The sequence below is a fragment of the Callithrix jacchus genome, chromosome 9, assembly GCF_049354715.1.
Source record: "Callithrix jacchus isolate 240 chromosome 9, calJac240_pri, whole genome shotgun sequence".
Lineage (NCBI taxonomy): Eukaryota > Metazoa > Chordata > Mammalia > Primates > Cebidae > Callithrix > Callithrix jacchus.
Genome location: NC_133510.1, coordinates 23,583,478 through 23,596,774, shown reverse-complemented (window position 1 = coordinate 23,596,774; position 13,297 = coordinate 23,583,478). Strand labels below are relative to the sequence as shown.

General features: G+C 42.7%; 2 protein-coding genes across 16 annotated transcripts in view; one reads left to right on the top strand and one right to left on the bottom strand.

The window, feature by feature from the left end:
• The first annotated feature begins 926 nt into the window (after positions 1–926).
• Positions 927–10,615, top strand: M6PR (mannose-6-phosphate receptor, cation dependent). 5 transcript variants are annotated; one of them, XM_078338793.1, is made up of 8 exons: positions 927–1,107; positions 4,122–4,223; positions 4,545–4,706; positions 5,333–5,499; positions 6,686–6,795; positions 7,061–7,191; positions 8,457–8,583; positions 9,057–10,615. In XM_078338793.1, the coding sequence occupies exons 5-8, from the start codon at positions 6,697–6,699 to the stop codon at positions 9,177–9,179; spliced, it is 480 nt and encodes a 159-aa protein (XP_078194919.1). In that variant the 5' UTR covers positions 927–1,107; positions 4,122–4,223; positions 4,545–4,706; positions 5,333–5,499; positions 6,686–6,696; the 3' UTR covers positions 9,180–10,615. The 5 variants fall into 5 exon arrangements, with proteins under 5 accessions (XP_078194919.1, XP_078194917.1, XP_002752371.1 ...); XM_078338791.1 differs by lacking the exon at positions 4,122–4,223; XM_002752325.7 differs by lacking the exon at positions 4,122–4,223 and having other exon boundaries at positions 4,527–4,706.
• PHC1 (polyhomeotic homolog 1) overlaps positions 9,514–13,297 on the bottom strand; it is a 29,728-nt gene continuing 25,944 nt past the window's right edge. For 9 of the 11 annotated variants that reach the window (XM_002752323.6, XM_078338782.1, XM_078338783.1 and 6 more), the window contains 2 exons: positions 12,888–13,119; positions 10,674–11,669 (listed from right to left, as the gene is read on the bottom strand). In XM_002752323.6, coding sequence (XP_002752369.3) covers positions 11,515–11,669; positions 12,888–13,119 — 387 coding nt within the window. In that variant the 3' untranslated portion in view covers positions 10,674–11,514. Of the gene's footprint in view, positions 11,670–12,887; positions 13,120–13,297 lie in introns of all 11 variants that reach the window. The other 2 variants (XM_078338787.1, XM_078338789.1) reach the window with 1 other exon arrangement.

Here is a 13,297-nt window from a genome sequence, read left to right as displayed (position 1 = left end):
AGGTAACAGTAACAGTCATAATTCACCCCAAGGTACTCAACTGGGAAAAGGAAGTACACAGGAGAGGTGTCGTTAAGAAAATCAGGACATAAACCAGGCGCTGGGGCTCAGGGCTGTAATCCTAGCACTTTGGGAGCCTGAGGCGGGCGGACTGCCTGAGCTCAGGAGTTCGAGACCAGCCTGGACAACACAGTGAAACCCCGTCTCTACTAAAATAGAAAAAAATTAGCTGGGCATGGTGATGGACGCCTGTAGTCCCAGCTACTCCGGAGGCTGAAGCAGGAGAATTGCTTGAACCCCGAAGGCAGAGGTTGCAGTAAGCCGAGATTGCGCCACGGCACTCCAGTCCGTGCGACAGAGTGAGACTCCGTCTCAAAAAAAAAAAGAAAGAAAGAAAAACAAAGCCAGGACGCGCATGGCCCCGTCGCTGCACTACTCTAGTCTAGGGGCCAACAGTGGAGTAGAGACTCGAAGTTTGGACGCGGCAGAACAGCGTCCCTCTCAGGCGGCCAACGGTCTAGGGAGGCGTCCGGAGGGGACCTAGGGCAAGAACTACAACTCCCGCCGAGCCCGAGGGCAAGCTGTGCGTAACTTCCGCTTCCGTCGCCCCTCGCACCCTCCTCTCTCGGACCCTACCGAGGAGCAGTCCGGCGCGTGACCCTGCATGACCGGAACGCGCGAGCCGAGAGGCCCTGAAGCTGGAACTCTGGGACCCCCATTGGGAGAAAGACGAGCAGAAAAGGCGAAACTAGACAACCTCGATAGTGATTGGAACTAATTGAACGAGGGCGGAGCTAAACTCCCAGATCACTGGCCAATCAGAGTTTAAGATTATCAGGGAGACCGGGAAGGGGAAAGGGGCGAAATGGTTCTATGGTCACATGCTGCAGGGTCTGGTGGGAGGAGCGGTTGCCCAGCAGCCTCTTGGCGCTTCCTGTTTCCGGTTCCCAGAGTGGGGCACCTCGAGGCGCTAGGTGCGACGCTGGCCTCTGACACTAGCTCCGGGACCGGGGTCTGCGGCCGGCCTCTAGCAGGCCCCGTCTCCCATCCCCAGACTTATATTCACCGGGGATTCTGAGCTTTGGCTGTTCCAGTTTCCCGCGACACGTGAGTGTGAGGGGCGTGGAGAAGGAGGCGGGCTGGGGTGCGCTCACACCTCAGCGTCTATGACAGGAGCCGGGATTGCAAAGCCTCCCTTGACCATGGTTCTAGCCAAAAATCTGGCCGAGTAGCCCTAACAGGTAGAATGGAGGCGGAGGCGTGAGGGTTGAGAGTCACGGAGTTCCGAAAGGTTTGAGAGAGAAAGGACTTCCAAGACCAGAGAGGGGATTTACGATATTTGGAAAGCAGGGAAAGTAAGATTCCCCAAGTATAGAGTCCGTTGGAGGTGTTCGTGGATTTATTTATAGAAGGAATTTTAGCCTGCATCACGGTGGAAGGTCAAATGGCATCATTTGGAGAAGATAACGGCTCCAAACAGTTGGAAAGTCGGGACACTAGACGGAGCGATAATTTCTAGCACCCTGGGAGAGGTTTGAGGGGATGCGACTATGGTGTGGATAAGAATGGCTGATGGAGGGATTATCTTGTGTTCTCCGTTGTGGGGAGCTTCCTCTCTTGGGACATAGCCGCTACTTCTCAGAGGCTCCTTCTCTCTTGAGTTCTTTCAGCATTAGGCCTTTTAGTCAGTTGAGGCTGCTTTTCTAAAAGTATAGGCTGCTGGAGGAAAAGGGATAAAGGCTACATCAGAAAGGAGCCAGCGGGAAGACGGTAGCAATTGCACTGGAAAATGGCCATGGCTGTCTTAACAGATGGGGAAGTGAGTACTACAGAGGCCCAGTGATTTAAGCTGCTTCCCAATTGCTGGCTTTGGCATTGGCCACCCTATTAAAAGAGAATTTTTAGCATTAACAAGTAAAATAGATGTGTTGTTAGAGAATAAGAAAATTGAAAGAGATTTTTCAAGATCATAAAATCCTGCTTGTTTCCAAAGTATCTAGACAAACTCTTGTACCTTGAGGATCTAATTGTAGCATATTAAAAAGGGGCTACCCATCACTTGCATTTCATTATTTTCCTGATCGTTGCACCCATGTTTATAAGTTTTCCAGCAGATAACTTTATGCCACGAATCATCTAAATTGCCCCAGTGACTTCACACACATTTAATATCTCTGTAGTGTACAGCAAGTAATTTAACAAGTAATTCCGTAAAGCATCTGTTTTCTCGTCTTTGAAGTATGAAAAATTATACCTATTTTTCTGGTTCGTGAAGATTAATGAATATAATCTAGGTAAAACATTTAGCGCTTATGCCATTGAATCAAAGAGAAGCAGCTTAAATTTATAGCTAACCCTTAAGCAGGAAAGAAGAATAGAGTATAAATTTGTTATCGTCCTAACTTTCTAAATAATAAGCAAATGAAAGATAGTTCAACTCAGCTAATGAGATGTTTAACCTTTAATTCTTCGCTATTTTGTGAGATTCATTGTTCTAATTTAGGAAAAGAAATCATCAACTGTCAGTTTTTAATTAGATCCTGAGAGAATGTAAGGAAAATGGCAGGCTAGGTCAGTCTAGAAAAACGACTCTCCTATTTCTTTTTAGTGAATCAGCTGGTCAAGTTGTGTGTTGAGCAGTGGGTTAACCTAGGGAAGGTGGAGTTTGAGGTCTGAGTTCTTTATTTCACCTCATTCAGTCAACTGTGTGAGGAATCACTTCCCCTTCACTTCTTAGTCGGCGGGGGGAAGAACCCACAGTTTTGGCTGCCTACTGTCATCTCCAAAAACTTACTATTTTCAGAGTGGAAATATACATGTAGTGGTTAAACATAAATCATGAGTTCTGGAGCCAGACTCTCTGGCTCAGTCCACTAGCTGTGTCTCAGTTTTCTTATTGGTAGAATAGCAACAATAATTGTATTTACTCATAGAGTTGTTGTGAGAATTAATTAGTTAATTAATATATGTTAAGTGCTGGGAACAGCACCTGGCCCAAGGCAGTAGTCTGTTGTTTCCTGATGTGGTTTCAGTGCTTTAAATGCATTATGAGGGCCTTGGACCTCTTGGCTGGATATGATTATTATGTGGAAAATACCATAATATTATAGTAGAGAATTGATGTTTGGAGTACAGGAAGTCATGTAGACAATTTCCCAGCGTTTGTTGCCCTAGTGAGTGTGAGAAATAGAAGGTCAGATGTTAGTTTGTTTAGGGGAATGGGGCAAGTGCATTCAGGGTCAGGGTTGGAGCTTCCATTTTCCCATTTTAAACTCACTAATAATCATGAAAATTCTGCCTATTTCAAGTTTTATGTTTTAATAAATGCAATGGAGTCAGTGGAGCAGCATGAGAAAGAACCAGAGGACTTTAAAAGAGTATTCAAACCAGGCCAGGCATGGTGGCTCACACCTGTAATTCCAGCACTTTGGGAGACCAATGTGGGCAGATCACGAGGTCAGGAGTTCAAGACCAGCCTGGCCAATATGGTGAAACTGCATCACTACTAAAAATATAAAATATTAATTTATTAACAAAATATTAATTAAAACATAAATTAATATAAAATATAAATTAGCCTGGTGTGGTGGCATGCACCTGTAGTCCCAGCTACTCGGGTGGGGGGGGGGGGGCTGAGGCAGGAGAATTACTTAAACCCAGGAGGCGGATATTGCAGTGAGCCGAGATCACACCACAACACTCCAGCCTGGGCGACAGAGGAAGACTCTTTCAAAAAAAAGAGAGTATTCAAACCAAACTCCAGACTTGCAGCATTTTATTGTAAGTGAGAAGTTTAGAAGAGTTAAATCAGGAAATTTTTTGTGATACTGTTGGAATAAACAAATAGCAATGGCCTGACAGATCATTAACAGATACCAGAGTGAACTGTTTTGCAAGGGTAAATCAGTCCGGGTATGAAAGTGGTAAGAGAAAAGAAAACATTAGGGGTTTTTTGTTTTGTTTTATTGCCAAAACCACAAAAACCTTTGCACCAACGTAGTAAGTTTGGGGTAGAGAGCTGTGTGTTTTTATTCCTAGAGCAGTATAAGCAGCAGGTGAATTGAATTTACAAAATTGTAAAGTGGCTTGGTGATTCCTACTTTGTTGTCATTGATTTGCAGTATAGAAAGACAACTGTACTTATTGGAAGTCTAGAAACCCTTGAGATGTGTGACCTGTAAAGGCCCAAGAGGTTTCAGAAGACTTCATCAAGCCATCAAACAGTAAAGTGGCAAAGATGGCCCCATCCACGCTGTCATTCTTCTTTTTTGTTCTTTCCTCATTACGCTCATTTCAACCTTGAAAGACTCACCTATACATTCGACTAAAAGTTACATATAAATGAGTTTTCTGCTGCAGGTGCTCTTGTTACAGAGATATTAAAATGTACTGTGTTGCATATGCCAGAGAATCTTGTACTTTCTGCATAATCAGAATGCCATCCATTTATTAACATTCATATGCTTCATCTGTTTCCCCTCTCCTGATCCTACCCGCCCTCCCCAACACACACTCTCTCCCAAAAGGATGTTCCCTTTCTACAGCTCCTGGAGGACTAGACTGCTACTGCTGCTACTCCTGGCTGTGGCAGTGAGAGAATCCTGGCAGACAGAAGAAAAAACTTGTGACTTGGTAGGAGAAAAGGGTAAAGAATCAGAGAAAGAGTTGGCTCTAGTGAAGAGGTTGAAACCACTGTTTAATAAAAGGTAAATGAGAAGAACCTTAAAGAGCTTGAGAAAATATTAAAGTGTCTTCCTCTTACTGATTTTATTTCATAACGTGCTCTTTTTTATAATATAGAGCAAATTCACAGCCCAGTTTTTAGTTGCCATGTGCAGTTTTCTCATCTTTCACAGAAGAGTAGCTGCTTCCAAGACTGGATCCAAGAGACCAGCTTGTAGAAATTTAAGCATTATTTGGTATCTACATATAGGACTTTAGAAACAGCAGATAAACATATTTAGGTCTATACATGTCATTATAAGTGTGAGGAATCTTCAGATACATAAATCTGAAGTTGCTCCCTAAGAAATGAGAGTGTCCCATGAACATGGACCTTTATTCATGGGGACATGGTTACTAACAGGCATTCTAAAAATAATTAGAATATCGAGCTGTCTTGGGTGGTGTATTTTAATAATTCATCATCAGCAATAATCTGTCAAGCTTATGAATATCTTACAATTAAACAAATATTCACTCAGCCATGACCTCAGATAAGTAAATCAAGCACATTCTTCTATTTTATTTTAATTAAAGGAAAGGGATGCTGTTATTCCTGAGGCTGATAGCTAGTAACTGTCCTCTTCTTTCTTCCCACTTTTCTTTACAGCTTTGAGAGCACTGTGGGCCAGGGCTCAGAAACATACATCTACATATTTAGGGTGTGCCGAGAAGCTGGCAACCATACTTCTGGGGCAGGCCTCGTGCAAATCAACAAAAGTAATGGGAAGGAGACAGTGGTAGGGAGACTCAACGAGACTCACATCTTCAATGGAAGTAAGAAAAGTCCCCTTCCTACCATTGATTGACTAATTGATGCCAAGTCAATCTCTCTGACAATCCTATATGTCTTGGCCCTTTCCAGGCTCTTCAATATATCACGTGTGGTTCGGCACACCTGAGACTATAAAATGCCACAGGATGCCTAATTCCACAGCTCCTCTGTAGCCACAGCTCAGGACATTTGTGCATTAAAGTGAAAATTTTATGCAAAAAGAAGACTCCAGCCAGAATTCTGTAGCCTGGAGTCCTTTTATTCACCCAAATACTTTTAATGAGTTTCACACTAGACTTAAAAATATCAGCCACCACCATTTTTCATCAAATTAATCAAAGTTTACCAGTTAAATTTTAAGAGGTCAAACTATTTTCGCAAACTAGTCAGTCTACAAAACTTTACCCACTGACTTTTGTGCTATGGTGGTGATATTTCTTAAAAGTCATACTGCTGGAGGGGACTATGTAAGCACCTATGGTCCAATTCCCTCCCATACAGATAAATAACTAAATTATACAGGGTAGCTATTTACTCCTGATAAAATAATACAATTAAAAAATAACAGAAGGGTTTGGGGGTCATGTGACCAGGTTCTCCTATTTCCTAATCCTGTGACTAAAAAGTCATATCACCTTTTGACCTTTTCTCATAGGCAAAACTAGGAGCGGAATCTTCACTTTATTCTCCTCACAATTATTGAATCAAATGATATTTTGCAAAAGAACTTTGAACACAGTAAATGCTAAAGGGAAATGCATTCCAATCTTAAATATTAACCATTTTGAATTTATCTGGGGCTAAGTTGAAATCTTAGATGGGCTTACCTCTGGTGCTCAGCAATTGTATGAAACCTCTTTTTTTGCTTTTAGCAGGTATTCAGAAAATGAATCAGTGTTAAGGTATAGATCATAATGGTTTTGCATTGTCAGTTGCCTACCTTTAGTGTTAAAAATTAAGATTATTCTTAAATGAGTATCTGATTCTTGGTTGTCTTAAGGGAACACAAGGCTTTGTAAGGAAATAAGTTGTAGCTTGGCATTTCTGGTATACCGAATTTGTACTGATGAGGGTTGTTTTACTTATAACCAATTGCAATGAATTACTCAATACCACTCTGCCATACCACCCAGATCTGCCTCTGCTTTTCCGCGACCCCATAGCTCCATTTTCCTTGTCCCTCCTCAGGTAATTGGATCATGCTGATCTATAAAGGGGGTGATGAATATGACAACCACTGTGGCAAGGAGCAGCGTCGTGCAGTGGTGATGATCTCCTGCAATCGACACACCCTAGCGGTGAGGCACCCTGGGTTGTATAAGCCTAGGGAGGAGATTGAAAGGAATGACCTGAGGTGGGGGAGAATATCCAGAGGGGACACTATACATTGGGTTGGACATGAGAAAACTAGGAGCTCAGTTTCTGGGTCAGACAAGCATCTTCCATGGAAAATAGGCTGCTGAACCAGGAAGGAGCAGATGTGTTTTTGGGATTTTTATTTTGTTGAATAGGAGTCAAAATATTTTACCACCTAAATGTCGTGTTATGCCATTTCATCATCAGGACAATTTTAACCCTGTGTCTGAGGAGCGAGGCAAAGTCCAAGATTGTTTCTACCTCTTTGAGATGGATAGCAGCCTGGCCTGTTCCCCAGAGATCTCCCACCTCAGCGTGGGTTCTATCTTACTTGTCACGTGAGTATGCCTTCCTTTATCAGAAGAGACCTTCTTTTTGTTTTTAAGGTTAGTAATTATATGGTGATAAATGAGCACAACTTGCATGTTATACTATAATTGACGGGGATGACTTTTTCTTTTGTCTGAGACGGAGTTTCACTGTTGTTACCCAGACTGGAGTGCAATGGCACGATCTCGGCTAACCGCAACCTCCGCCTTCTGGGTTCAAGCAATTCTCCTGCCTCAGCCTCCCGAGTAGCTGGGACTACAGGCGTGCGCCACCATGCCCAGCTAATTTTTGTATTTTTAGTAGAGACGGGGGTTTCACCTTGTTGACCAGGATGGTCTCGATCTCTTGACCTCGTGATCCGCCTGCCTCGGCCTCCTAAAGTGCTGGGATTATAGGCGTGAGCCACCGCACCCAGCTGACCGGGATGACTTTTTAAATCCTCTGGCTATAAAATAATTCTGCCAGGGCACAGTGGCTCATGCCTGTAATCCCAGCACTTTGGGAAGCCAAGGCGGGCAGACCACCTTAGGTCATAAGTTCAAGACCAGCCTAATGTGGTGAAACCCCATCTCTACTAAAAATACAGTATTAGCCAGGCACAGTGGCACATGTCTGTAATCCCAGATACTTGGGAGGCTGAGGCAGTAGAATCACTTGAACCTAGGAGGTAGAGGTTGCAGTGAGCTGAGGTTATGCCTTTGCACTCCAGCCTGGGCAACAAGAGCAAAACTCCATCTCAAAAAAAAAATTCTGACTAGGCAAGTTTCTTAAAAATGAGATTTAATGTTTAGTTTCCAGTATAGATTTGCATTTGGAGGTGCTTTTTTCCCCTACTGGAGGACTGGGCAATTTTTATTTTCTTTTATTTATTTATTTATTTTTAGTAGTTATTAGTTATTTATATGTGCTCTTAGTTATTCACAGGTGATCCTAATTCCTTTATTAATGCCTCTTGGGTTGGAAGTGGGACTAGGCAATTTTTAATATTATTTCATTAGATTAGAACTTTTAGAGAAATGTAATCATACACTTCAGGTGATTATTCTTGGCCATAGTCACACACTCACATTTTGTCTGGGCCTTTGCTTCCCTTGGACTAACGGCACTCTAATTGATTTTCTAAAAGTTACCAGCCTCCATTTTCATTTAATATCACTCCTTATTTTTCCTTTTCAGGGAATGTAGTTTAGGAAACAGCTAACAATAAACATAGATGTTAATTTGAGTTTTACTGTTACTCAGTTCTTAAGTATAGATGTCTCTTTCTATACAGGTTTGCATCACTGGTTGCTGTTTATGTTGTTGGGGGGTTCCTATACCAGCGACTGGTTGTGGGAGCCAAAGGAATGGAGCAGTTTCCCCACTTAGCCTTCTGGCAGGATCTTGGCAACCTGGTAGCAGTAAGTAACAGGGCAGCTGGTTGAATTGGCAGCCTGCAAGCAAGGTTGGGTGACCAACCATCCTGGTTTGCTCACACTGAGGGGGTTCCTGGGACACAGGACTTTGAGTGCTAAAACCACAAAAGTCCCAGCCAATAAGACAGTCAGTTGCTCTAGTACAAAGTAATAAGTAGCATAGCCTCTGTTTCTGGCCTTAAGACATTGCTGAAAGAGCAACACAATGACCAGGTGGGCTCTTCTAAATCTGATTTAGCTTTTAAGTGGGCCTGGGTAGGAAGAAGGTGAGGCCTAATTAGAAGAAACTTTTTCTCCTGATGCCCCAAATTGAATTTAGGCCAATCATCAGATCTTTTAGGTTTTCTCATTATCCCTGTAGAAAACCAATCAATTCTTGCCACATTTCTAGACCTTATGTGCACTTTCTCACACTCTTAAGTTGGATGCTCCAAATTATTCTTCTTTTTTCCCTACAGGATGGCTGTGACTTTGTCTGCCGTTCTAAACCTCGAAATGTGCCTGCAGCATATCGTGGTGTGGGGGATGACCAGCTGGGGGAGGAGTCAGAAGAAAGGGATGACCATTTATTACCAATGTAGATTGCACTTTTTATGACCAGCCTCTTCCTTGGTCCCCCAAACCAAAGCTACATAGCCAGATTTCTCAAGCAGTCTCAACTCCAGTCTCTCATCTCACCCTTACTACTGCTCTTGCTTTCCAGTTTGCTTTTAATTTGCATCTTCTCACTAGTAGAACTGCCTTCTCTTTGTTCTCAATTTTCTGTTTTTTCTCTAGAGAGGTACAGTTGTGAGAGTTAATATAACAGGGCCTGTGAAAACAAAGGCTTTTGCACTCAGAAGGTACAATAGGCATATCAGCAGATTGATGTGACAGGCTCACTGGCCCTTGGTTTTTTAAACACATTTTCACAAGTTTTTGAGACACTGGATTTCTTTAATTAAAAAAAAAAAAAAAAAAACACCAGAAACATTATTTATACAGGTTTGATTGCTTTCATGTTGTTACTCTGTACCCTATAGTAGTCTCCATGAGAATCTGGTATTTCTTGCTGCTTGGAACTACTTTGCAGTGATTACTTGGTTACAGTCCAAGTACTTTCGTTTAGTCTGAGCCTGGAGATGTTCTAGACTTGCTTCTCCCACCTCTGGGATTAGGACAGGAAAAATGTGAAATTTCCCTATTACAGGATCATAAGGTACCATCACATCATTTGTGGAAATTGGGGTGACTTTATAGCTGGGACTGGGCCATGGATTGTGGTCTTATCTGTCCATATATAGCCTCTCCAGAAATCCAGTCCATTGGAAAGGAAAATTGGAACTCCTGTGCCACAGGTGTTCCAGAAAAGTGAAGTCCGTTTACCTTGTGGTGGTGGGATCCTGATGGCTTTCTTCTCCCGTTTGTAGTAAAAGCTGGTAACGCTTTTCTTACTCCTGTTTCCCTATGCCAGTATTTCTAAACATATGTCGCACTTTCTTCACAGGCATGTGGTTTTGACCTTTTTTTCAATCTTCTGGAAAGGGAATGGAAGCAGAAGTGGGACATCGAGGGCTCTGCTGTCCTCTGCACTGGGTGTGGAATGCTGCTGCACCTGTCCCTTCTGCTGGCTCAGGGAAGTGTCTTCTTGCCCACATTTCTGTGGGGAAAGGTTTTTAATCCTCTGATGCTTCCATCTTCCTGTTTAGGCCATGTGCCCAGAAACCTGGACTGATCTTTCTGTAATAGTGAACCCCTGGGCCACGGAAGAGTAACATGGCTCCACTGGACACAAAAGAGGAATGGAATCAATAGGCAGGGGGCCTTTTACAAGCCTTAGGAAAAGAAAATGGTATCTTTGGACTTTTCAATACTATTGGAGTGATTTCTTTTCTTTCTAAACGGGAAATAATGTTATAAAAGCATCTTTTTTGTTACTTGTTAGCATCCCTCCCCAACACCCTGGTGTTTTAAAATGAAAAAAAATATATATCACTTTTTGTACAAAAACTCTTAATGATTAAAAAAACAAAACACATTGGCCTAGTCATTTGTGTGAAAGTGGGCAGAGACTGGAATAGAGGAAGACAACTGAGACCAATTTTCATCCTTTTACTGAGGAAGAAAAAATATTTTTGTTGTATAAGGAATAGCGCCTAAGGCAGGTACTTATACTCCTGATCTCAGCCCCACACACTCTGGTTTTATAAAGCTATAGGACAGAGCAGAGTTGGAACTGAAAAGTAGGGTACAAAATAACACTTAAGTTGGAGGAGAATGGTGGGATGCAGAAAGAATGACAACAGCCACGTGTGTCCCAGTCAAATACTTTCAGTCCCTGCAGTATAAGAAAGATGCCAACCAAGTCTCTACACTGGCTGGAGATCCTGCCATGGATACAGGACAAAATCTTCAATCATAAGGAAGTAAGTGACAGCAAAGAGAAAGCTCTGAGCCACAGCTACACTGGGACAAACCAGAGGAAAGTGGGGGAGTACCAGATTTTCCTACTTGTGTCACACAAGCTAGAAAACCCCACCTCTCCCATTGGGGAGGCAACCTGTATTCCACCCATTTCCTTGCCTTACCATACTATGTAATCCTCCTCTTGGAGAATGGAGACCTGGGCTAAATGCGCCACTCCAGGATAAGGCCGAGCAGTCCTAGTTCTCTAGACTGCCTCTCATAAAGATTGGATTAAGGTGTAGAATGGTGAGAAATGTAAAATAAAATAGAACCCAGAGAAAATGTCAAAGCTGCCGCCATGTAGCACCAGCAACCAATTCTTGCACTTTTCTTCCCTGTCTCAATAATCCCCTACGAAAGGTTACATGATTGGAACAGCTCTTATCTTCCCTGCAAAGTCTGCTGGTACCAGGTTATAACCTGGACAGTGGGGAGTGTCTGCCTTAGGCTGGTTTGTGCAAGAGGGCCACCTTAGGTCTCCTTGAGGACATTTATCTTGGCGCAGATCTTGAGGGCAGGACCCAGCTTGATGTTCATGGCACTCATAAGATGTTCTTCCTTAAGTAATAAAAGGGCCTGTCCATCAATCTCCTGGGAACGAAATTCCTCTGCAATCTCTTGGCAGCCTAGAAGAAATGGTGAGAACATGTAGGTAGCACCAGATGATAGGCGGAGGGAAACTAAGTGAAACAGGTCTAGTAATGATTAGTTCCAAAGTACTTGTCCTAAATTCAGTAATAGGAAGATGGCAAGCTTTAAAATTTAAAAGCAAAATGAAATCAGAAAGCAACTGGCTATTTTTAAAAATGGCCAGATGCAGAGGCTCACATCTATAATCCCGGCACTTTGGGAGACCAGGATGGGCAGATTACTTGAGAATCCAGGAGTTCAAGACCATCCTGGAAAACATGGCAAAACCTTGACTCTACAAAACATACAAAAATTAGCTGGGCACGGTGATGCATGCCTACGGTTCCAGCTATTTGGGAAGCTGAGGCAGGAGGATCATTTTGAGCCCAGGATGCAGAAGTTGCAATGTGCCAAAATTCATGCCACATTACTCCAGCCTAGGCAACAGAGTGAGATTGTCTCAAAACAACAAAAACCTAGGTCCAGGATCAAGGAAGGAAAAGCAACTAAATTGTTTAAACATAGAAATAACTTCAAATAGCTTGGAGACAGGGGAAAGAGAGGACAAAAATAAAAACATATTTTCTTTTGTACTGGCAAAAAGATTCTTTGTGATATTTTTGTTTAAGGTCCCAGAATTCAGACAAATATCAAGAAGGGTAGGGTGATTTTCTTTTCTGGAGAAAACTCTGTCAAGAATAGCATATAGGCTGAGTGCAGTGGCTCATGCCTATAATCCCAGCACTTTGGGAGGCCAAGGCAAGAGGTCTCTTGAGCCCAGGACTTCAAAACTAGCCTGGGTAACACAGGGAGACCCTGTCTCTGTTTTTTAAAAGAATAGCAAACAAGCCCTCTTTGAAGAGTGGGGCAACAATGGCCACTTAGTTTCTAATACCCTGCTCCACTGAAAAATTTTCTCCATGGGAGGTATCATAGTTAATTATACATAAAAGATATTTTATCCAAAAATTTAGTGAGAAATGCAGCTACATCATAAGATAGAGGAATCAAACACTGTAAAACTGCTGACACTATAGAAGATAATGTCAACCCAGAAAAAAATTAGTAAGTCAAGTTGAATAAATTATTAGGAATAGAGCCTCTATATTAGCATTCAAACTCCTACTTCTTAAAAGTCAATTACTTTCCCTCTTATCAAGGCTCCTGTGGGATGACATAGAAAACAATCTTGGTTCTGCTGAGAGGGTCGGTACCTTGGAGAGAAGCAATAAACTCATACACCTCTTCTACACTCCAACGGCTGGGATTACTAGACAGGAACACAGGGTTGATGCCATGTAATTCCGGTGTAGGTGGAGCTGTATTGGGGTTCCCCAGGTCACGTTCTCCATGCCCAGCCCTTACTGATAAAGGCCCAGGAGATGTTGGAGAGAGTGCTTCATCATAACTGGAATTATCTGAACCCCGGCTAGAGTCCTCTTGACCCTACAGGGAAAATAGCAGACCAGTGAGGTCAGGAACAACAGTGTCATAAGTTGGTTTCTCTCTCTTCGCTAACCACCCTGGGTTGGGCGTAGAGGAAAAACTATGTGAAACAAGCAGCACTTTATTTGCAAATGCCCAAAATCTACTCTCAAGTGTCTCTCAAATAGAAATCACATCC

What these genes read in the sequence shown, in the direction of transcription:
- M6PR (XM_002752325.7), top strand. Translation starts at nt 4,528, where the DNA reads ATGTTCCCTTTCTACAGCTCCTGGAGGACTAGACTGCTACTGCTGCTA. An exon ending in AAACCACTGTTTAATAAAAG is followed by an intron (nt 4,707 to 5,332) that starts GTAAATGAGAAG and finishes TTTTCTTTACAG; the next exon opens with CTTTGAGAGCACTGTGGGCC. An exon ending in ATCTTGGCAACCTGGTAGCA is followed by an intron (nt 8,584 to 9,056) that starts GTAAGTAACAGG and finishes TTTTCCCTACAG; the next exon opens with GATGGCTGTGACTTTGTCTG.